This window comes from Vulpes lagopus, chromosome X, assembly GCF_018345385.1.
Source record: "Vulpes lagopus strain Blue_001 chromosome X, ASM1834538v1, whole genome shotgun sequence".
Classification (NCBI taxonomy): Eukaryota; Metazoa; Chordata; class Mammalia; order Carnivora; family Canidae; genus Vulpes; species Vulpes lagopus.
Window position 1 is genome coordinate 25,103,711 of NC_054848.1, and position 23,864 is coordinate 25,127,574.

The 23,864-nt window shown below is 37.0% G+C and overlaps 1 protein-coding gene across 1 annotated transcript in view; it reads left to right on the forward strand.

Moving 5' to 3' along the window:
* Window positions 1–23,864, forward strand: part of IL1RAPL1 (interleukin 1 receptor accessory protein like 1) — a 1,386,881-nt gene that overhangs the window by 1,348,782 nt on the left and 14,235 nt on the right. Inside the window, exon 10 of the mRNA XM_041740328.1 lies at window positions 9,930–10,073. Coding sequence (XP_041596262.1) covers window positions 9,930–10,073 — 144 coding nt within the window. The remainder of the gene's footprint in view (window positions 1–9,929; window positions 10,074–23,864) is intronic.

A 23,864-nucleotide genomic window follows, 5' to 3' on the forward strand; every position in this document is an offset into this window, starting at 1 on the left:
TCCTTATCCCTAAAATCTCCCAATAGAAACACAAATACCCTGAGTGAGTTGCTCACCTGAACTGTTGTGATACTTATAGTAAGGCATTTCTTTCACATAAGAATGAAACTTAAGTGCACAATAGACATTAGCTTTTATTACTGTGTCATTAAATAATCTACTTGTATGCCAAACTCTGTAACTAGACATGAATTCCTTTAAGGCAAGAAGCATATTTTATTCATCAATTTATCACTAGAACTCAAGGTACTACAACTGGTACATTTAAGGCACTTACTAAAGAGAGAGTGAATGAATGAATGAATGAATGAATGAAAAGAAAAAACTGAATAGCATTATCAAAGATTTAAACAATATATGATTGATTTCTAAATGCCAAGTGAATACAAACTTTCCTAGCTCTGTAAGTCTATAGAAGACTGTATGGTCATTGGATTTATGAATGAGAGAACATTTCTATATTTGAATAGTTAAATTAACCATTTTTCTAAAGAATGATGTTTTATTAGCAAATTAACAGAGTGCATATTAATAATTATATCTCATCAGTTGCTTGAACCTCATGACATGTTGACTAGGAAGATGGCTTACAGAGATATTCTTGGAATTTTAGCGTGAGGATGTGTAAGAAACTCACTTTTTATTAGAAAATTGAATTTGTTCTTAATCATCCAGTCACTGATTTATTCAACAGATATTCATTGAGCACCTACCATGTGTCTGATCGTTTCCAAGGTATTTAAGATAGATCAATTAAAAAAAATGGACAAAATAGACAAAAAAAAAAAACCACTTAACCTTGATGGAATTTAAATTCCAGTGGGAGACAGATAAGAAACAATAATAAACTTGTTAATAGGCAAATTAAATACTCCATTATATCATGAGTAATGCTATAGCAAAAAAAAAAAAAAAAGAAGAAGAAGAAGAACAAAAAGAAAAAGAAAAATGAATGTAAAGTGCAGCCATAGGTCTATGATTTGGAATGAGTGCTCGGTGGACCAAACTGAGGAGGTGTTATATGAGCAAAGACAAAGAGGCAAAGAGGGAGGCATACAGAAATCTGGGGGAGGAATATGCCAGTCAGAGGAATAGCCACAGCAAGGTGCTAAGGTAAAACAATTGTCTATAATGTAAAACCATAAACAAAAGTAAATGACAATGCCATATAGTAAGTCACCAAAAAAGCTACAGAAAATACATTTTCTAAGGAAATGAATCACTTTTGGAAAAGCTTCTTTGAAAGCATAGGTCTTAGCCTTGCCTTGCAGTATTGGTAGGCTTTTGATAAATGAAAAGGGGAGTTCAGCATAGGTCCAGAATTGGGAGAACACATGTCAAGTTCAATTCACATTGGAGGGATGATTCTGGCTGGAGGTTAATTAGCTGCTTCAATTAAAGGAGTGAAGGACCGTGAATGCCAACATAAGGGTTTTGGACTTGCTTCCGTGAGCACTGTAGATCGGCTAACAACTACTGAAGAAAATTCCAAGGCAACGGCATGTTTTTGGAAGATGATACTGCAGGTTTTGTACAGATTACATTAGAGTGACTGTAAATAATACAATTTTAAGTCAAAACTAATCAACACAAAACTCACTCTAATTAGAATAGCACTTACAATAATATGATCTTACCACTTGTCTTGTATTTTTTAACTTTTTATTTTGAAAAACCAACCAGCAAACAAACCCTGGAGACATTACAGAAAAAAAAAATGCCAGAATAGTACAAAAGATTTCCATATATTCTCTTCAACTAGACTCACCAGTTATTAACATTTTGCCACACTTGCCTTACCTCTCTCTTAATGTGGATAGGTAGATAAAAAGGTAGAGCTACAGCAAGTATAAAAGCACACAACATATTACTGATGTTGTGTGAAAGTAAATTGCAGATATCATGGCTAAATTCTTAGGGTGAATCTTCTGAAAACAAGGAAGTTTTCGTACCTAACCAGAGTATATTTATCAAATTCAGGAAAATTGAAAATGGTAGAATGCTATTACCTAATATAGTGTCTTTTTTTTTTAATTTTTATTTATTTATGATAGTCACACAGAGAGAGAGAGAGGCAGAGACATAGGCAGAGGGAGAAGCAGGCTCCATGCACTGGGAGCCCGATGTGGGATTCGATCCCGGGTCTCCAGGATTGCGCCCTGGGCCAAAGGCAGGTGCTAAACCGCTGCGCCACCCAGGGATCCCCCTAATATAGTGTCTATATTGACTTTTAAAAGATCGTCCCAAGAATACACTTTTACTGTATTTCCCATCTGGGATTGCACATTGCATTTAGTTGTCAAGTCTTCTTAGTGTCCTTTAACCTGGGATGGTTCTTCAGCCTTTCTTTGTCTTTCATGGTGTTGGGAAGAAATTTCCTCTGCCCAATGATGTCCTTGTAACTGGACTAAGCATGAGACAGATTAAGGGGAGAAGATCAAATATAGTAAGAGGAATCCACGCAGATAGGAAATTTCAAAGACGCTTAGGCAACAGGCGGCTTATAGGACCTTCTGAGCTGCTAAGGGGAGAAGCTTGGGAAACAAAGATGGAAAACAAAGGGATTTAGAAAACAAAGGTTGCCCTGTTATGCAAATAAGTTTCTTAGGTGAAGAGGAATCTCTGTCAGTAGTTCCCTTCCTGGACAGGCTTTCCTTTCCACTGTAAATTTAGACAGTTACAGGGAGGCAAAGAGCTTTTCCTGCATCTGCTGGGTGTGGATTGCTTTTAACTCAAAATAATCTTCATGCCAAAGGACTTGCCCTTGACCCCTACAATGTCTTGGACGGTTCTGAAGAGTAGAAACCAGATTTTATTTTTTTATACCTTATCCCTTAGTTTGAGTTTGCCTGATACGTTCTCCTTTTTTGGATATTTACTGTTTCTGGCTGGAACACTACATAAATGATATTGTATCTTGTTAATGCATCACATCGAGAGATGCATGATGTCGATTTGTCCCATTACTGGTGGTGTTAATTTTGGTTACTTCCTTGAGATGGTGTCGATTTTTTCCTTTAATAGTTAATAAATAATCCGTGGGGATGTACTTTAAAACAGTGTGAGTATCCTGCCTCATCGATCTTTCACCCACTAATTTTAGCATCTGTTGATAATCCTTCCCTGAATCAATCATTATTAGGATGACTGAAACCTGATGATTTCTAATTCTATCATTTCTTCTATTTTTACCAAATGGCATCTAGCTTTCCTTTTCATTTATTTGTTCAGTAATATGAATTCATGGAGTCAATGTTTTTTTTTTATTACTGTCATTATTCTTCTTACCTTGTCTTTTAATAGATACTACTTATGAATCTTCCTTTTACTTCATAGGAAAAAGCAAAACCAAACGTAATACCCTTATCTGGTTGAGAAGACGAAAAGCACATTATAAGGGTAGGCTCTAGCTAACTGTAGTAGAATGATATATTTTTTTCCTCTAGTCTTTCATTTTATTTTTGAATTTGTAACAGTTTGTTAACATGTAACTCTTCAGTTCCTAAGGCTTCTGGGAGCTGAAGCTAACTATGCCTTAATGATGGGTCCAAGCCAATGACCATATTTGCATCCTTGATCCGTAGTAAGTAAAAGTTAATTCAATACTTTTGCTGAAAGCCTCTTTCCAAAATGACAAAATATGCCACTTTGAAGGTAATCTTTTTCCCAGATGTTTGGATGCACAAATCAAGCTGCTACATTCAGAGACCATTTTCATTTTCCTTTTTATTATTATTATTATTATTATTATATTATTTTGTATATCCTGCCTTGTTCCAAAAGGTACTTTTGCAAAAGCAAAACTGCTTTCTTTACATACTAGTTTATACCTTCCCAAAACATTTTCTTGCTATTATGTGAATAGCAATTCAGCTTCTTAATGTGTTACAAAAAAAAAAAATTATAACTGCTTCTAAATTGCGTTGATGTATTGTAGAATTGAGTTGAATATCTTTGTAGGCTGAGCATAATTATCCTCCTGCCAGGAACAAATAAGTTATACTGCTCCAGAGAAATAAATATGCATATGAATTTATGTGGATGGATAAATCCTTATAAAGTTTAGCTCTTTATAACACAATGAGAGAAGAGGAAATATACTTGGTGAGGCTAATGAATAAACTGGGATCATTAGATTGTCTATCATGCATTTCCCCCACAAAGTTGCACTTTACTGCATATAAATCAGGGCAGAGCATTTCAAAGGACTTTATGTAATGAATGAGGCAATTTTCGGCTGAATCATATGAGAAAAAGCCACCTCAAATCTTCAGTTCTACTCAAAACAAGATTATGTATATAAATACATATAGAGAAACAAAATGAAAACTCTAAGAGTTCAAAAATACATATAAACTTCAGTTTACTTTGTTAACATCTTTACCCCTTCAAAGACATCTAGCAGAAAAAGTTTGCCAACGATGAGACCAGGTACAGGAAGTAGGAAAAATAGGACCCCAAACTACACTAGGTAATTGCAGCAAGATTAGTGTAAACCGAATGCATTTATTATTTGCAACGTAATCCAATATACTAGGAGATGGCACGTGCTTTATTTTAATTAGCTGTTTCTTTTAAAGGGTTGCTTGGTCCAACTGTCTTGATAAGAAAAAATTGTAGTCATTGCTCAAAATGCTTGTAGCAAATCTAGTTTTAAATTGAAGCAATTTATTCAGAAAGCAGGCTACTACCGCAGCAATAATCAATGTGTTTTCTCTTAGCCCAAACTGGAGCTTTCCAAAGACCATTGTTAATTGCCAGTAACTAAATGACTGCTGGTGCCCTTAAATGTAACTCTTTGGCACTTGTTCATTTGTTGTGTTTAACCAAATGCCAGTTTCCCTTAGGTTTTGCTGAGCGATTTTGCTTTACAATTTTCAATATTCAGTCTCGGTCCCTTAAAGGGGGTAGAGTCTATCATTTTAACCCAATAACACAAAGGCTAACCAGATTTTTAAAAGGTCTGCACTTTCTCTTTCCATCTTCTGATGTTGAATTGTGCTGAAATGGAATCTTTTTATTTTTTAAATGCTGCCACTCCAGGCAACTTCAACTTGGGCTGAAAAGCAGATCTCATTTCAAAGGGAAAATGACATTTGCTGGGGCAACACCTTTCACATCGTAATGTAAAGATGCAATACAGCAGTGAGTCCTGAATCATTTCTTTTAAATGTAACAGAATTTAACCCCTAGTAATTTTGTCCTGACCCAGTGTATAAGCATAATGGGCAGCACTCACATTAATGAATGTCTCCAGCTTGGGGCAAAAAAGAATGTAGAAACTGAATCTTGTACCCCATTTCCTTTGGGAGAGTTTGCCCATGGTATATGAATCCATGTGAGAAACATAAATGAGAAAGGTTTTAACCTCCCTCATTTATAATACGAAGGCATGTACATCCCTCTTGCATAGAAATATGGGAGTAACTGAGAAGCAGGCACTGGGGTGTAGACTGTGGGGAAAGACACGTTTCTTTTCTGACTTTCAAGAACACTGTAAGAAGAACAGGCTCCTGCATGTAATACTACAGAAGTATCTGGGGGAAGTCTGTGGTACTCTTGGGATCTTGGAATAAATTAGCTGCTTGAAAATGCCCTTTCTTTGAATCCAGTTTTGATCTTCGTCTTATTAGTAAATAACTACCCAATGGCTCAGAAGACTTACTCTTGCTTTTTGCCCATACTCTAGGTATGTATAACTTTCCATGTTTGTACCTTAAGAGATCTATTCATGTGACACTAGACCATTTCTCTAATTGCTAAGCCATGTCAACTCTGCTGTATTTTTCTCATTACATTTCAGACAGTACTATTGATTGGCCTACTAGATAGTGTATTTGAGGTAGTGTATATAATTATTTGAGTGGCTCATGACTTATAGCAATGGAGATAATTCACATTTGGGCAATATGTTCTCTAAAAATAAGGACTAATTTTCATATAATTTTTCTCTAACTTTTACATATTCAGTGCTTAAAAGTTTTTTTAAGTGTGTAGAGAACAGTATTATAAATACCATCTGAAGAAAATGAGAATTCTGCTTATTGCATTAATAGGATTATGTTTCATGCACAGTTTGGATTGTTTCAAAAGCTATTCCACTAGATATGGGCACATGACGGATGCTACTTGTCCAGGCCTGGTACTGTGTCTCTAGAATCCAAGGGTGTACTTGGAGCAAACATAGAAGCATTCCTAGCCTGAGCAGATATCTATAGTAGACCAGCTGTCCTGACTCCAGCTTTAATCTCTCCACATAAGTTTTGAGTTAGAATTTAAAAGGGCTATTTTTAAAATCAAAGTTTTAAAGAATTGAAGTGTGATTAACATAAGGTAAAATGCATAGATGGTAAGTGTTTAGTTCATTGAGTTCTGACAATGTATAGACTTCAGGTATACCCATACCTGAAGAAAGATACAGAATATTTCCAGCAAGTTTCCTCTTGCCCCTTTCCAGTAAATTTTCCCATCACTCATCAACAAAGCATCCATTTTATGATTTCTGTCACCATGATTTATTTTGGCCTCTTCTTGTACTCCATTTAGACAGAATTATACAGAAGATATTACTTTGTGTCTGGCTTCCTTTACCTAACGTAATTTTGTGAGATTCATGCATGTTGCCTGTATCAGTAGTTTATTCTTTTTACTCTAAGTATATTCTATCATATGAACATACTGCAGTTTGTTCAGTATCTCCTGTTAAGGAACAGTTGGATTGTTTTCAGTTGTGGCTACTGTGAACAAGACTACTTTGAACATTCTGGAACAAGTCTTCTTGTGTACATCTGCTTATATTTCCTTGTGTAAATACTTAGGAATGGGATTGCTAGTCATAGGGTTGATTCACAGTTAACTTTACAAGAAACTACCCCAAACTGTCTAATGTAGTGGTACCATTGGGCTCTTCTACTAGCACAGTTTGAGAGCACAAATTTTTTTAAAGATTTTATTTATTTATTCATGAGAGACACAGAGAGAGAGGAAGAGACATAGGCAGAGAGAGAAAAACATGGTTCCTGCAGGGAGCCCGATGCAGGACTTGATCCCAGGATCCCAGGGTCCTTTGGCACTGAGCCAAAGGCAGACAGATGCTCAAGCACTGAGCCACCCAGGCATCCCTTGAGAGTACAAATTAAGCATTGTTCATTTTTTCCAATTCTTTTCTCATGCAAGAAATTTTAAGGTGATAAATTGCAAGTGATAATGCATTAAATTAGAAAATAGAATGAATCTGAAAAGAAACCACTGTCCAAATGTTTTTCTCTCCCATCATACCATATAATTTTAATCAGATGATTTTGGTGTATAAATTAGCCTATAGGCATAAGTTAGTTTTGTGCAGGTTTCTCTGCGTGGTAGGGTTAACTCATATACTGACAGAACCAGGCCCAGTGCACCCTACAGAATTCTCTACCCACTTATCCTTTCTGTTCACATGGGAATGGGAAAACGTTATACTGAAGAGCTTTTTGTATTTCACTCTTAGAATGTTTGTAGTACTGTCTTGTGTAGGCCTCACAAGATTCAACTGATAAAGCTGTCTAGTATTTATAAATACAAAATGTAAACATTTCCAGGAGGTGCTTTTCAGTATTTCACTTTCCATATCGATTCACTTAAACTCTAAAAGATTTAATAATTCATTTTATTTTCCTTTCTTAAATCCATAAAATCCAAGCACTTTTAATAAGATTTTCTTCTATTTCCCATTTAATTTTAATAAAAGCATAAAAATATACTTGGTTAAACAGTAATTACATGTTTTGATAAAACTATTTGTTTAAAAATGCAGGACTAGATAATAAAAAATAAGGCTGAGTTTTGTTCTGTAATTATCACACAAAAAGTGACATCACATGCGAACACACACATGCAGAAACACAGAATGTTCTTGTGAGGAAATGATGTCTGAGCTTTTCAAATTATTTATTACTGATGCTGTATCGTACCCATGATGATTTCACCCCATTTTGGAGATCTCAGGAGTGATCTTTTTTTTTTTAAAGATTGTTTATTTATTTATTTGACAGAGAGAGGGTGAGGGAGAGAAAGCACAAGCAGAGGGAAGGGCATAGGGAGGGGGAGAAGCAGTCACCCCGTGGAGGAGGGAGCCTGATGTGGGGCTCGATCCCAGGACCCTGAGATCATGACCTGACTCAAAGGCAGATGCCTAACCAAATGAGCCACCCAGGCACCCTAGGAGTGATCCTGTAACACAAGAATAGTTATTACTGCAAAATCATAGATGATTTTAAAGTTTTCAAAAAAAAAATAAAGTTTTCAGTATAAGTGTACACTATGCTATGAAATTAGATAACCCGTGATGAATTGTAAATTAAAACATCAAAAATACCACTATTTTAAAGCCATAATTTCAGGGAGTTTTATTTTTTTTAAGATTTTATTCATTTATTTGTTTGTGAGAGAGACAGCACAAGCTTGAAGAGGAGCAGAGGGAGAGGGAGAAGCAGGCTCCCTGCTGAGCAGAGAACCCCATGTGAGGCTCAATCCTAAGACCCCATCCTAGGCCCCAGGATCATGACCTGAGCTGAAGGCAGATACTTAACAGACTGAGCCACCCGGGTACCCCAAGAGTTTTTATATTTAATGGTAATTAAGAAAACTAACACTTTTCAAGGTAGTCATCAACTGAAGTGAACAATGGTTATGTATCAATAACATTTGGGCTATGTTGGTTGAGACAGCAGGCATACACACAACTTAAAGTTAACTTCAAAATCTGTGCATTCTGCAGCACCTGGATGGTGCAGTTGGTTGAGTGAAGGACTCTTGGTTTTGGCTCAGATTGTGATCTCAGGGTCATGACATAGAGCCCCCTCCCTGAGCATGGCATCTACTTAAGATTCTCTCTTTCCCTCTCCCTCACCCCTCCTGCTTGTGTTCTCACTCTCTCTAAATTTTTTTTTTCAAAAATCTGTGCATTCTGGCTTAATGTTTAAAAACCAGTTACCCTTGATTTTGTAACAAGGTCTATAAGCTCTAAAGAAGAAAACAGAAGTTAATGGTTTATCCCCAGAAATGCCTGATAATAATATAGATATTCAATAGGAAAAAGAGAACATGTATGTAGTGAATGGCAAGAAAAATCCCTCTTTGGGATAAAATGTAACAACTGGCCCAGTAAAAGGAGAAACACAGGAAAAGAAAACTATCTAAGTAGCTTAGTCAAAGGAAAATACTACCACCATAGTATGGTGTGACATCCACTAGGGGGCCCACATTTTAAGCCCAAGTATTGAGCCTCCAGTACTTTGGTAGGTCACCTTGGTGTCACTAGTCACTATTCCTAAAGGTAGAGATAGGAAGTCATTGCTCCTGGCAGCAGGCAGCAGATAGTATTCCTCAGGTGGTCCACCCAACGCTCTATGTAAGAGTCCACACTGCCCTTCAGGGGCTGCGTTGTTGTTGGAACCCTTACCGCCACTCCCCCCACCCCCCAGCCCCAACCCCTAGGTGACAGCTCAGGAGGGAAGGATCAAAATTCAGATTGGAGAGTTCAGAAGCTGTCTGGTTTAAACACTTCATAGCCTCAGGAGCCGATGTTTGTTATTAACCCCACAAGCATAGTTTGCAGGGTTCCCACAAGGGATATGTTTATATGAGTTACTGTACTCGGGCAAGCCCAGAATCTACTTTCCAAACAGGTATTTATAATCCTTCAGTCCAAATGCTATCTACCTTTTTTACCATAAGTAACATCGCTTAGCAACACAGTTACCACAGGCCACCTTATCTGGTTTCCAAGGAAACAGAGCTAGAAAGGTCAAATTCTCATGCAGAAAGGGAAGGGGTTGTGCTAATCCATTACCTACATCTGGTCTCATCCGAACTGTGAAATCAAGTTGAATTTGTGATTTGGGATGTGAATATGGTATTCATTTCCTTTTGTGATTTTTTTCCCCTAGAGCTAATGTACACAGTTGAACTTGCTGGAGGGCTTGGTGCTATCCTTTTGCTGCTTGTTTGTTTGGTGACCATCTACAAGTGTTACAAGATTGAAATCATGCTCTTCTACAGGAATCACTTTGGGGCTGAGGAGCTGGATGGAGGTAAGATGAGTTCCCTCTTTTAATGTTTTTTTTTTTTTTTCCCGGAAAATTCTTCCCTGTTTCTTGCGTTTGTTTTATTGAGGGGCAAGAAAAGTTAGCTGCATAACCATTGGCAGCAGCTCTTACCAGCTTTCCATATTTCAGTTTGTAAATTTATCTCTTACATGGAACTTTCGTGTGATGCTGTGGTGCCAATAGGTAATTTCCTCTGACAATTGTAAAGCAACACCTACCCTTTTTAGAATCTGATGCCAAGTAGCACTTGCGAATTACAAACGCGGATTGCAGCACTATCAGAGTGTTCATTTTCTTCTCACCTTGTAATCAGCACTGAAAGGCCACCTTTGCTTTTCTATAGGTAAGGAGTGCCTCTTTTAATCGTGTTCCCAAACCCGGAGGGTTGAAGTGAATGTCAATTTGTTCCTTACTTAGACTGACCAGTTACAATAAACTGTGCTGAATATTTTAGAATTCCTAGCAGTCTTTTCAATCATGTTTTTGTAGCTATATTTGGAAAGACTAATTTTTATTCCAAGTGTGCACCAACAGATAATACAGGGCACAAGCACATTGTTTTCATAGTAATACATCTACTATTTTTACTAGAGTTGGACGAGTAAATGTTGTTTTCATGGAACTCATAATAATGATTTGCCCCTCTGATCAGTTGTGAATATGTGTGCGCTCTAAGAGGAATTTGAAGTCCAGAAACCACCCATTACAGGACTTAAGTTTTTTTTTCAATTTGATTGTTTGAGAGTGATCCATACATAAGGTAAATTTGCAATAGAGGAAGCATATGCAAACTGATGAACAAAGTGCAGATGGTCACGGTTTCTTGATCATATTCATACATTTTTTTCCACGACTGTCACTGTTGCACTAAGTGGCACACTTAGTGTGGAGTGAAGGAAAATGAAGGGACCAGCCATGCCCCCACTTTTCCAGGACCCTCTGGAATAAATACACGGATAGAATTATAGGTTGTCAGGCTCATGAGGAGGAGCACTTTATCCAGGCTGTGCAACCCTCTGCCTTTCTCATGAGGGTGAAGACCGTACTGCAGCACGAGTGCGGTTTTGTAAATTTTTCAGTCTTTATTTGCACTTGTTTCTAACTTTTTTCCTGCATGTGCCAATTATTAAATGTTTTGGCTACTACTTCAGAGAGATATGAGAAAATTGTCAATGTAAGGGCTATTGTTGAATGAGTACCAAGCAAAGTGCTCGGCATTCTTAAATCATTCTTGCTAAGGCTCAGAAATTTCTGAGGTCAATATTACACTCTCCATTTTACTGGTAGGCTACTGAGGCTCCCAGAGATTACGTAACATACTGATGAGGGTAACGCAGGCATTACTATAAGTGGCTAAGATGGGATTTGAAAATAGGTCTATATCCAAAGTTTTTATTTTATTGAAGCCTGAGTCCCTACTGTTTTGTGCCTTTTAAAAATTTAATACATTCATTACAATCTAAAGATCTGATGTTGTTTGTACAGTTGGCATGGTAGAAGATGTTTGAAAAAGCAGATTAACTGAACATCTCACCTGATCTATTAACCCTGTTTTGAATACATTTAGTTTGTGTTCTGAATGAGATCAGTGATTTTCCCCAAACTATCAATTTCCAGGGCAGTTTTTATTTGTCATGTTCTGAATGGTAGAAGATTCTGGATCATTTATATGCCTTTGAACCTCAGTCACATCCCCTTAGATCTTTCTACACATGCTAGTATGGTTGAGTAATTATCTATTTTTCCATTGGTGCAAACTTCTCTGACATCATCAATTCCCATTCTTCATAGCTCTCCCACAGTCCTTTATTCTTCCAAAGAAAAGATAACTGTTAAAAAGAGATCCCAGGCTTTTCATACTCTTGACTTAGCTTTAAAAAATGTAATTCAGGGCAGCCCGAGTGGCTCAGCAGTTTAGCACCGCCTTCAGCCCAGGGCCTGATCCTGGACACCCGGGATCGAGTCCCCGTGTAGGGCTCCCAGCATGGGGCCTGCTTCTCCCTCTGCCTGTGTCTCTGCCTCTCTCTCTCTCTCTCTCTCTGTCTCTCATGAATAAATAAATAAAGTCTTTTTAAAAAATGAAAATAAAAATGTAATTCGGAAGTCAAAAGTTTAGTGATGCCTTCTTAATTCTTGGCCACCACATTAGCTCCCCTAAAAGGGGAGTACATGAAATACTCTTGGATATATGGAAAGGCAAAGAATATGAAGAAGAATAGGGAAAGTTTAGTTAATATTTTGAAGCAATGTCTTACTCTGGTGATATGATAATAATAGATTCATCGACTATTTGTTGAATATTTATTAAATAGCAAGTGCTGTGTTGGTTACTTGGTTGATACAGAGAATCACACAATTAGAAAAACAGAGTTTCTATCAGCAATGGCCACAATAGCCAAACTGTGGAAGGAGCCTCGGTGTCCATCGAAAGATGAATGGATAAAGAAGATGTGGTTTATGTATACAATGGAATATTACTCAGCAATTAGAAACGACAAATACCCACCATTTGCTTCAACGTGGATGGAACTGGAGGGTATTATGCTGAGTGAAATAAGTCAATCGGAGAAGGACAAACAGTGTATGTTCTCATTCATTTGGGGAATATGAATAATAGTGAAAGGGAATATAAAGGAAGGGAAAAGAAATGTTGGGAAATATCAGGAAGGGAGACAGAACATAAAGACTCCTAACTCGGGGAAACGAACTAGGGGTGGTGGAAGGGGAGGAGGGCGGGTATTGGAGGGGAATGGGTGACGGGCACTGAGGTGGACACTTGACGGGATGAGCACTGGGTGTTTTTCTGTATGTTGGTAAATTAAACACCAATAAAAGTTAATTAAAAAAATAAAATAAAATAAAATTACATTTCTCATATCAATTCATACTTTTTAATGCACCTCTAAGGGATGAGCTCTGCAAAAAAAAGGTCAAGGACAAAATGGACCTTTAATTATTAAATAGGGCTTATATGTAGTTCATAGTTGATCTGGCCTATCAAGGATTACAGATCACAAGTGTTTTTTTTTCCAAGAATATCCCATTCTAATTGTAATTTCATAAACTTTTGAACTTTGCTTTAAAACATTGCAAACTTCCTTATAAATAAGTTAAACTGCCATTAGCATCATGTCAAATAAATATATTTTTTATCATAAAAAAAAAAAAAAAAGAAAAAAGAAAAACAGAGTTTAAGCCCAGATCCAAATAACTCCAAATTCCAATGATATCAGCCATTCTATCAGACTGGGAGATGGAGTATTTGGTGTCAGGGACACATCCATGCAATTCCTTTTGGGTCATATGATAGGCATTCCCTGACTCTATCAGTTCTGTATCAGAAAGATTCTGTTTTCCTCAATCCTTGTCCCCCTCTACATAACTTTAACTTTCATTGTTTCCTCTGGATCCAGGTCCTAGCTCTTCTCATTCTACAATATCCACTCTTACAACCCTATCTTCAATTGCATTAACACACAAATAGCCTCTAAATCTAAATGTCCTTCTCCCAGTTATCTTGTTTTATTATCACCTAATTGCACTTCTTGAAAATAGGCTATTTTCTCACTCTTAATTGCAGTTACTTGTCCAAGCTTCCTACACTACGTTCTTGGTCTTCATTGTCTACCCTTCCATTTTATCCTCCACACTCAGCCAGATTTTTCTTTTTAAGTACACATTTACTGTGATTCTTAACACAAAAAAAGAGGCATGCCTGTATGGTGCCTGCCAGAGCCAGTCCAGGCTTTTTAGCTTAGAAAACAACTGCCATTGCAGGGTGACCCAAATTATAATTGTATCCTTGCCACCTCTGTGGAAATGACCCGGCAAAGTTCCAGTTAGAATGAGATGCTGGTCTTTGGAAAAACAAAACTGTTGAGAACTGACCCAAGACAATGCAGTAATGCATAATTCTAAGATCTTCTTGGTAAACGAGGTAACTATAATGGTTAGGGGTAGGCAAAGGTTAACTACTCTCCCACCACCTTGGTTTCATGACATACTAAAAGAAAATTTGGACAAATTTTGTTGCATATGCATTTATTAACAAACAAACACATAACTCATTCTGTAAACCAAGAGAAGTTCCAGGGATCCCTGGGTGGCGCAGCGGTTTGGCGCCTGCCTTTGGCCCAGGGCGCGATCCTGGAGACCCGGGATCGAATCCCACGTTGGGCTCCCGGTGCATGGAGCCTGCTTCTCCCTCTGCCTATGTCTCTGCCTCTCTCTCTCACTGTGTGCCTATCATAAATAAATAAAAATTAAAAAAAAAAAAAAAAAAAAGAAAGAGTCCAAGAGAAGTTCCAACACTGTTGTGTATGTGTGTGTGCGTGCGTGTCTGTGTGTGTTCCCAAAAAACTGATAAGAAAGTTTCCCCTGAGGCAAATGTGACAATATAACGGTGGCAGGGTTAGGCTCATTATGTAACAACATCTAAGAATATTCTTCATCTGGACACAGGGCCATTTTGGAATCATGTCTGGAAAAGTTTCTCTAAGGGGGCAGGCCAATGGCCCCACTAGATACTTGTAGGGGTGTGATGTGTCTCTACATAATATGAAATAATCTGAGTGTCTTGTATAGCGCTAGTTTTACCATGGAGAGTCCATTTCCAAGACCCATTATAATTAGTAAAAAGCCATTAGTTTTAGCAATCAAATTTGATTTCTAACATCAATTGTGCTAATTAACAAAATATCTACTTTTGATCAGAAATAAAGATAGTCGAAGTGCTTGTAGAGGCTGCCTCTGGAATGTTGCCTTATTCTAATTAAATACTAGCTGACCATCCTGACAAAGGCAACCTGCTGTCTCTAGAGCAGAACTTATACTAATACAGTATACCAGTGTCTATACCGGAACAAGTACAAAGAAAATAGAGTTATCATGATGACATCTGAGTCCTTTGCTTCTCCATGCCTCTCTGGGATTTTCCTTCTACTTTTGTTTAAAGCTTATATAAACGTAGCCCTTCCTTCCTCCCTCCCTCTCCACCTTTCCCCTTCCTTCCTTCTTTTCTTCCTTCCTCTCTTCCTGTCTCTCCTTCTCTCTCTCATGCATCGTTCATGTTTTACTTCTGACTTCTAAAGATTTCCCGTATCATCTCAAGGTCCACTTATTTTCTCCTTTATCTTTACAAAAATGGCACTGTAAACACATCTGAAATAGTCCTTTTTCTTTTGAGTAATGAGTGCTCACTAGTGAATGCTTAACTACTTGTAGGACACCGTGATTTCAAAGTTCCTTATCTCATTTATTTATTCCCGTTAAAGAAAGGCTCAAAGCCAAAGTCATGAAGAAAACAATTATTCCTTCAAAATTTTGGAGAAGAATGTCTAGATTTTGGAACTGGCTCTGCAAATAAAAAAATAAATAAGAGGCATGTAAAGAAGAACAAAGTTGTAAAGCTAGAAGTAGTCCATTAATAAGAGAACACAGGGAACACTGGCTCTCCTACATGATTATCACATCAGTAGTGCCTAAGTTTTCATGAGTAATTAACTTATGTGAACAAACTTAAGGTTTCATTTTGTGGAGAGGATCTAGTGCTAGACAAGGTGAATCTACTTTCTGTTTGTTTTTCTCAGAGTGCAAATGGTTTCGATTTTGTTTTTTATCCCCTGACTATGGGGTATGAGGTACAAGCTTACTTATAATCATAGTGGAGCAAGCTTATAAGAACACAGTAATCAATATTTTCAAGATGAAAAAGAGAGCCCTTCTGGTTCTACTTTAAGAGTTATTACAGGTATCGGACAAAATGAGTTAGAGCAATCTTTTATAATCTCCACCCCTTGACCCTTGAAAAATGTGAACATCTGTTCCATTTCAGGCATATGAAACAAATTGGTATGTACGTAATCTTAGGTCATAGAATTTATTTTCCTTTCTCCTTCAATTACAGGGTTACTATCAATAGTTCCAGGAACTATTGTCCTCAGGTCCATCAGTGAAGCAGCACTTCTGTAAATCATTTAGAAACTCTGTCGGAGTTTTTTGCTTTTGTTTTTGTTTGGTTGGTATTTGATAATTTGCACACAGATGAACAATCTAGAATGTGTTTTTGGGTTCCAGAAGGAGAAACCTGTTGTTTTTAGTATACAATTTGCCTAAAGTCATAGACTGCTAAGTGCTAGGAAATTAGCCCTCTCATCTCAAATCCCGTGTTCCCTGTATACCATTCTACTAACTCTTACCCTCTTAAGATTTCTAGCATCTACACTGCCCACTACTCCCTCAAGGATGCAAGGGAAGGAAATTAATGTCAACTGAAGATCTCCTTTGGGCCAGGCATTTTGCTATATGGTGGGGTCCCATTTCATGCTAGATATCTACTTTAGGAAGGTGCTATTTTATGTATGTGGGAACGTAGACTCAAATGAGTGAAATTAAAATTAATGGCAGTCAAAATTTGACCTCAGCTGCTGTTTTTTTAAAATATTTTAATTAGTGTCACATTTCAATGTTTGAGACCCTGTGGATTCAAATAGTCCAGAAAAATACCAAGTAACAAAGCATGTGCACTAGAACAATATTGCAAAAATTGCACAGTGTAAAACTCAAGCAGCTTTATTTTATTTTAGAATACAATTGTCAGATATTGACATGACAGGATCGAAATGAAGGGTGAAATTTATTAAAACTATGATATTTGATAATCACAAAATCAATATATTAAGATTATATGACTAATGTTTATTCAATGATATCCATTTCTATAGTTTTTTTTACTAAAAATTTGTTTCTTCTTGGTAATGTAAGAAAACATAAAGGTGAATCTGAGACACAAGGAAGAAATGTGGCTTAATTTTAAAAAAATATTTATTCAAATTATATCAATGTTAAGTTTTTAAAAGATTTTATTTATTTGTCAGAGAGAGAGAGAGCATGAGAAGGGATAGCAGCAGGCAGAGGCAAGGAAAGAGGAAGAAGTAGGCTCCCCAATGAACAGGAAGCCCAATGAAGGGCTCAGTCCCAAGACCCTGGGATCATGACCTAAGTTGAAGGCAGAAACTTAACTGACTAAGCCACCCAGGCATCCCTGAATGCTAATTTTTAATGATCACATATTTTTATGCTAATTTGCCCCATGTAAACACAGAAAGTCATCTTTTAAAATGATTTTAAGATTTTATTTATTTCTTCCTTTGAGAGAAAGAGAGAGCCAGCACTTGTGTGAGGGGAGGAGCAGAGAGGGAGGGAAAGGGAAAGGGAGAGAATCCCAAGCTGACTCCTTCCTGAGCTCAGAGCCCGTTGCAAGGCTGGATCCCATGACCCTGAGATCATGACCTGAGCCAAAACCAAGAGTCAGACATTTAACTGACTGAGCCACTCAGGTGCCCCCAAATCACCTTTTAACATAAAACACATGATTCATCATTGAGTTCACTGCAAGCCTCATTTTGAACCCCATTTGCTGAATGATGGCCTCTGTCACTAGTCAGTTTTATATACATAAGTTAAAAATATTTGAGAATAATTTTTTTAAATGGCCAGCTGCCAATAACATCTGACAACTGTTCAGTAGATATTTAATGGTTAAAAATTCCCAAGGAGCTAAATGTCAATCTCAAGCCATTTATATTATCAGTAACTCTCTTTCCTAGCCCAGATCCAATATAAGCACCACCTTCATCTTGAGAATGGAATCAATCTCCAATCTACATTTTCTTTTTAAGATTTTATTTATTTATTTATTTATTTGAGAGTGAGAGAGAATATGAAGTGAGTGCATGAGTGATGGGGAGGTTCAGAGGGAGAGGAGAGAGAGAATCCCAAGCAGGCTCCACCCTGAGCACTGACCCTGAGATCATGACCTGAGCCAAAACAGAGTCAGACACTTAACCGACTGAGCCACACAGGCACCTCTCTAATCTACATTTTCTTAAAAGTTTCATTGTTCTAAAAAATCCATGAATCCTCTAACTTCTCAGTCCTCCTAAGGAGCATTGACTAATATTCTCTCATGTGTCAAAGAGAAAAAATATTTATCATTGTTCCAAACTACTCTTTCATTCCTGATAGTTCCATATTTCCCTTCTCTCATCAAAGTGTTTTTAAATACTATTTTAAATTCATAGTTTTATTCTTAACTCTCCAGAGTCCAAACTTCTTTTTCCCTCCTCAAATATATGTTTAAAATATAAATATAGTGGCTGATTCAGTCAATGGAAGGAGAAAATTCTACTGAACCAGTTGGTGGACTTCAAGTAATAAAAGTAACTAGCTGATAGATAGGGCTTGCTGTTTTTTTTTTATTCCCCCCTCCCTCAGATTTATTGAGTTATAATTGAAATTGTGTAAGTTTAAGGTACACAATGTGATATATATATATATATATATATATATATATATATATATAGAGAGAGAGAGAGAGAGAGAGAGAGAGAGAGATTGTGAAATGATTGCTACAATAATGGTCATTAACAAATCTATCACCTCACATAACTGCTATTTTTTGTCATGACATTTAAGACCTAATCTCTCAGCAACTGTCAAGTATATAAAATATAGTATTGTTAATTATATATTATATCCCCAGAATTATTTGTCTTATAGCTGGAAGTTCATACCCCTTGACCAACATCACTCCCTTGCCCCTATTCCCCAGCTCCTGGCAACCACCATTCTACTCTGTTTCTGAGATCAGCTGTTTTTATTCCACATGTAAGTGAGACCATACAGTATTTTACAGTCTATCTTTTTCTGACTTTTGGTTAGCGTGATAGCTTCAAAGTCTAGCTAAGTTGTTGCAAATGGCAAGATTCCCTTCATTTTTATGGCTGAATAATATTCTGTTGTATATATCAACCACATTTTCTTTACCCATTTGTCCATTGATGGACACTTGGGTTGTTTCCATGCCTTAGCTATTGTGAATAATTCTGAAGTGAACATTGGGGTATAGATATCCCTTTGAGATAGTGATTCTATTTCCTTCATACATGTACCCAGAAGTATAATTGTTGGATCATATGGTAGTTCTATTTATAATTTTTTGAGGAAACTTCATACTCTTTTCCATAGTAGCTGCACCAGTTTATATCCTCACCAGAAGCAAACAAGGGTTTTTTTTTTTCTACATCCTTGCCAACACGTTATCTCTTGTCTTTTTGATAATCCTAACAGATGTGAGATGAGATCTCATTGTGGTTTTTATTTTCATTTCCCTGATGATAACTGATATTGAGCATCTTTTCATGTACTCATTGGCCATTTGTATGCCTTTGGAAAAAATTTCTGTTTGGGTCTTCTGCCTATTTTGTATCAGATTATTAATCTTTTATGAATTCCTTATGTACTTTGAAAATTAACCCTCCCCTTATCTGATACATAGTTTGCAGATATTTTCTCCCATTCCATAGGTTGCCTCTTCATTTCCTGATTGTTTCACTAGCCGTTCAGAAGCTTTTCTGTTTGAGGTAGTCCCACTTCTTTATTTTTGCTATTGTTGTTTGTGCTTCTTGTAATATATCCAAAGAATCATTGCCAGGGCCAGTGTCAAAGAGCTTTTCCCTGTTTTATTGTAGGAGTTTTATGATTTCAGGTCTTATATTTAAGTCTTAAATCCATTTCAAGTTAAAGTTTGTGGCCGGTATAAGACAGGTCCAACTTCATTCTTTGTCACGTGGATATCCAGTTTCCCAACACCATTTATCAAAAAGATTATCTGTTCCCCAATGATCACTCTTGGCCTCCTTGTCAAATGCTAGTTTTCTGTATATATATATATATATATACAGAAAACTAGCATTATATAACTAGCATTATCTATATATATATATATATATATATATATATATATATATATATATGGATCTATTTCTGGACTCTCAGTTTTGTTCTAGTAGTCTATGTGTCTTCTTTTTTTTTTAATGCTAGTACCATACTGGTTTTTCTTACTATAAGTTTGCTGTATAGTTTGCAATCAGGAAGTATGATATCTCCAGCTGGGCTCTTCTCTCATAAGATTACTTTGGCTATTCAGGGTGTTTTTTTTGTTTTGTTTTTTGTTTTTTTTTTTTGTTTTTTTTGGTTTCAGAGGTAGAGTTTAGTGATTCATCAGTTGCATATGACACCCAGTGCTCATTCCACCAAGTGCCCTCCTAAATGCCCATCACCCAATTACCCCACCCCTTCACTCACCTCCCCTCCAGCAATCCTGTTTGTTTCCAACAGTTCAGAGTCTCTTATGGTTTGTCTCCCTCTCTGATTTTGTCTTTTTTCCCCCTCCTTTCCCCTATATTTATGTGTTTTGTTCCTTAAATTCCACATATGAGTGAAATCATATGATATTTGTCCTTCTACATTGGTTAGCATAATACCCTCTAGTTCCATCTACATTGTTGCAAATGGTAAGATTTCATTCTTTTTGATGGCTGAGTGATATTCCACTATATCACATCTTTATCCATTGGTCTGTTGATGGACACCTGGGCTCTTTCTATAGTTTGGCTATTGTGGATAATGCTGCTATAAACATTGGGGTGCATGTGCCCCTTCAAATCACTATGTTTGTATCCTTTGAATAAATACCTAGTAGTACAATTGCTGGATTGTGGGGTAGTTCTATTTTTAACTTTTTTTAAAGATTTTATTTATTTATTCATAGACACACAGAGAGAGGCAGAGACACAGACAGAGGGAGAAGCAGGCTCCATGCAGGGAGCCCGACGTGGGACTCGATCCCGGGTCTCCAGTATCACACCCCAGGCTGCAGGCGGCACCAAACCGCTGTGCCACCCGGGCTGCCCTATTTTTAACTTTTTTAAAAAAGATTTTATTTATTTATTTGACAGAGAAAGAGAGAGCACAAGCAAAGGGAGCAGTAGAGGGAGAAGCAGGCTCCCTGCTGAGCAGGGAGCCCGATGTGGGGCTTGATCTCAGGATCCAGGGATCATGACCTGAGCAGAAGGCAGATGCTCAAGTGACTGAGCTACCCAGGCACCCCTGTTTTTAACTTTTTGAGGAACCTCCATACTGTTTTCCAGAGTAGCTGTACCAGTTTACATTCACGCCAATAGTGTAATAGCATTCCCCTTTCTCCACATCCTCACCAGCATCTGTTGTGTCCTGACTTGTTAATTTTAGTATTCAGGGTCTTTTTAAGTTCCATATGAATTTTAGGATGGTTTCTTCTATATCTCTGAAAAATGCCCTTGGAATTTTGATAGGGGTTGTATTGAATTTGTAGATGGCTTTGAGTAGTATGGACATTTTAATAATATTAATTATTCTGATCTGTGAACATGGGATGTCTTTTCATTTGTGTCTTCAGTTTCTTTTATTAATGTCTTATAATTTTCAATGTATAGATCTTTCACCTCTTTGGTTAAATTTATTCCTCAGTATTTTACTATTTTTGATGCTACTGTAAATGGGATTATTTTCTTTGTTTTTTTTTCAGATGATTTGTTGTTATTGTATAAAAACATAACAGGTTTTTACATGTTGGCTTTGTATCCTGAAACTTTCCTGAGTTTGTTGAATAGTTGTAACAGGTTTTTTGTGGAGTCTTTAGGTTTTATTATATGTAAAATCATGTTATCTGCAAAGAGAAAATTTTACTTCTTTTTTTCCTATTTAAGTGCCTTTTATTTCTTTGCTTAATTGCTCCAGCTAGAATTGCGAGTACTATGTTGAATAGGAGTGGTGAGAGTGGACACCCTTACCTTGTTCTTGAATTTAGAAGGAAATCCTTCAGCTTTCATTGAGTATGATTGTAGCTGTGGGTTTGTGAGATATGGCCTTTATTATGTTGAGGTATGCTGCTTCTAAAACTAATTTACTGAGAGCTTTTACAATGAAAGTATAAATTTTTTGTCACACTGCTTTTTCTGAATCTATTTACAAGATCATATGATTTGTGTCCATCATCCTATTTTTTAAATATTTTATTTATTTGTTCATGAGAGACACACAGAGATAGTCAGAGACAGAGGGAGAAGCAGGATCCTCACAGGGACCCCGATGTGGGACTCGATCCTGGACCCCGGGATCACACCCTGAGCTGAAGGCGGACGCTCAACCACTAAACTACCCAGGCATCCCTGTCCTTCATCCTATTAATGTGGAATATCATGTTTATTGATTTGCATATATTGATCTATCCTTGCATCCCAGGGTTAAATCTCACTCGACCATGTTGTATTATCCTTTTAATGTGCTGTTTAATTTGGTTTGCTAGTATTTTGTCAAGAATTTTTGTATCTATATTCATTAGATATATTGGATATTTCTGGCAGAGTATGTCAGAATATTGGATATTTCTGATGAATACTACAAGGAACAACTACAAGGGATGTTTGTCATAATCTTATCTGGCTTTGGTATCAAGATAAATCTGGCCTCATAAAATGAGTTTGGGGATATTCCATCCTCTTCAATATTTTGGAAAAGTTTGAGAAGGATTGGCATTACTTCTTCTTTAAATATTTGGTAGAATTCCTCAGTGAAACCATCTGGTCCTAGGCTTGTCTTTGTTGGCAGTTTTTTTACTACTGCTCCAATTTCTTAGCTATTGGTCTGTTCAGATTTTCTATATCTTCACAACTCAGTCATGGGAGGTTGTGTGTCTCTGGGAATTTATCCATTTTTTCTAGGTTATCCAATTTGTTGTCATGTTATTGTTCATCGTATCCTCTTGGGGTCCTTTGTATTTCTGCAATGTATTTCTTTCTCATTTATAGCTGTGTTTAACTTTTCTCTTTTCTTCTTGGTTAGTCTAGGTAAATATTATCAATATTGTTTACCTTTTAAAAAACCCAACTTTTCATTTCATTGATTTTTTCTATTGTCTCTGTATTCTGTATTACATTTATTTCCTTTCTTTAAGATTTTATTTATTTACTCATAAGAGATACAGAGACAGAGACAGAGACAGAGAGAGAGAGAGAGAGAGAGAGAGGCAGAGACACAGGCAGAAGGAGAAGCAGGCTCCCTGGGCTGAAGGCAGTGCTAAACTGCTGAGCCACCCAGGCTGCCATGTATTTCATTTGTTTCTGCTCTAGTCTTTATTATTTTTGTCTTCTACTAACTTGAGGTCAGATTGTTCTTCTTTTTGTAATTCCTTGAGGTATAAAGTTAGATCATTTATTTGAGATCTTTCTTTTCTCTCAGATTCAGGTATTTATCACTATAAATTTTCCCCTTAGAACTGCTTTGCTTCATCTCAATTTTTGTTGTGTTGTATTTCCTTTTTTGTTTGTCTCAAGATATTTTCTGATTTACCCTTTGCTTTCTTCTTTGACCTATCACTTGTTCAGGAGTGTATTATGTAATATCCACATATTTGTGAATTTTTCCATATTCTTGCAAACCTTTGTGGTCAGAAAAAAGATACTTGATATGATATTGTAGCCCAACATATGATCTATCCTAAAGAATGTTCATGGGACACCTGGGTGGCTTAGCAGTTGAGCATCTGCCTTCAGCTCAGGGCGTGATCCCAAGATCCGGGATTGAATCCCACATTGAGTTCCTTGCAGGGAGCCTTCTTCTCCCTCTTCCTATATCTGTGCCTCTCTCTGTCTATGTCTCTCATGAATAAATACATGAAATCCTTTTATTTTTTTTAAAATTTTTTTCTTTTTTTAATTTTTATTCATTTATGATAGTCACACAGAGAGAGAGAGAGAGAGGCAGAGACATAGGCAGAGGGAGAAGCAGGCTCCATGCACCGGGAGCCCGATGTGGGATTCGATCCCGGGTCTCCAGGATCGCGCCCTGGGCCAAAGGAAGGCGCTAAACCGCTGCGCCACCCAGGGTTCCCATGAA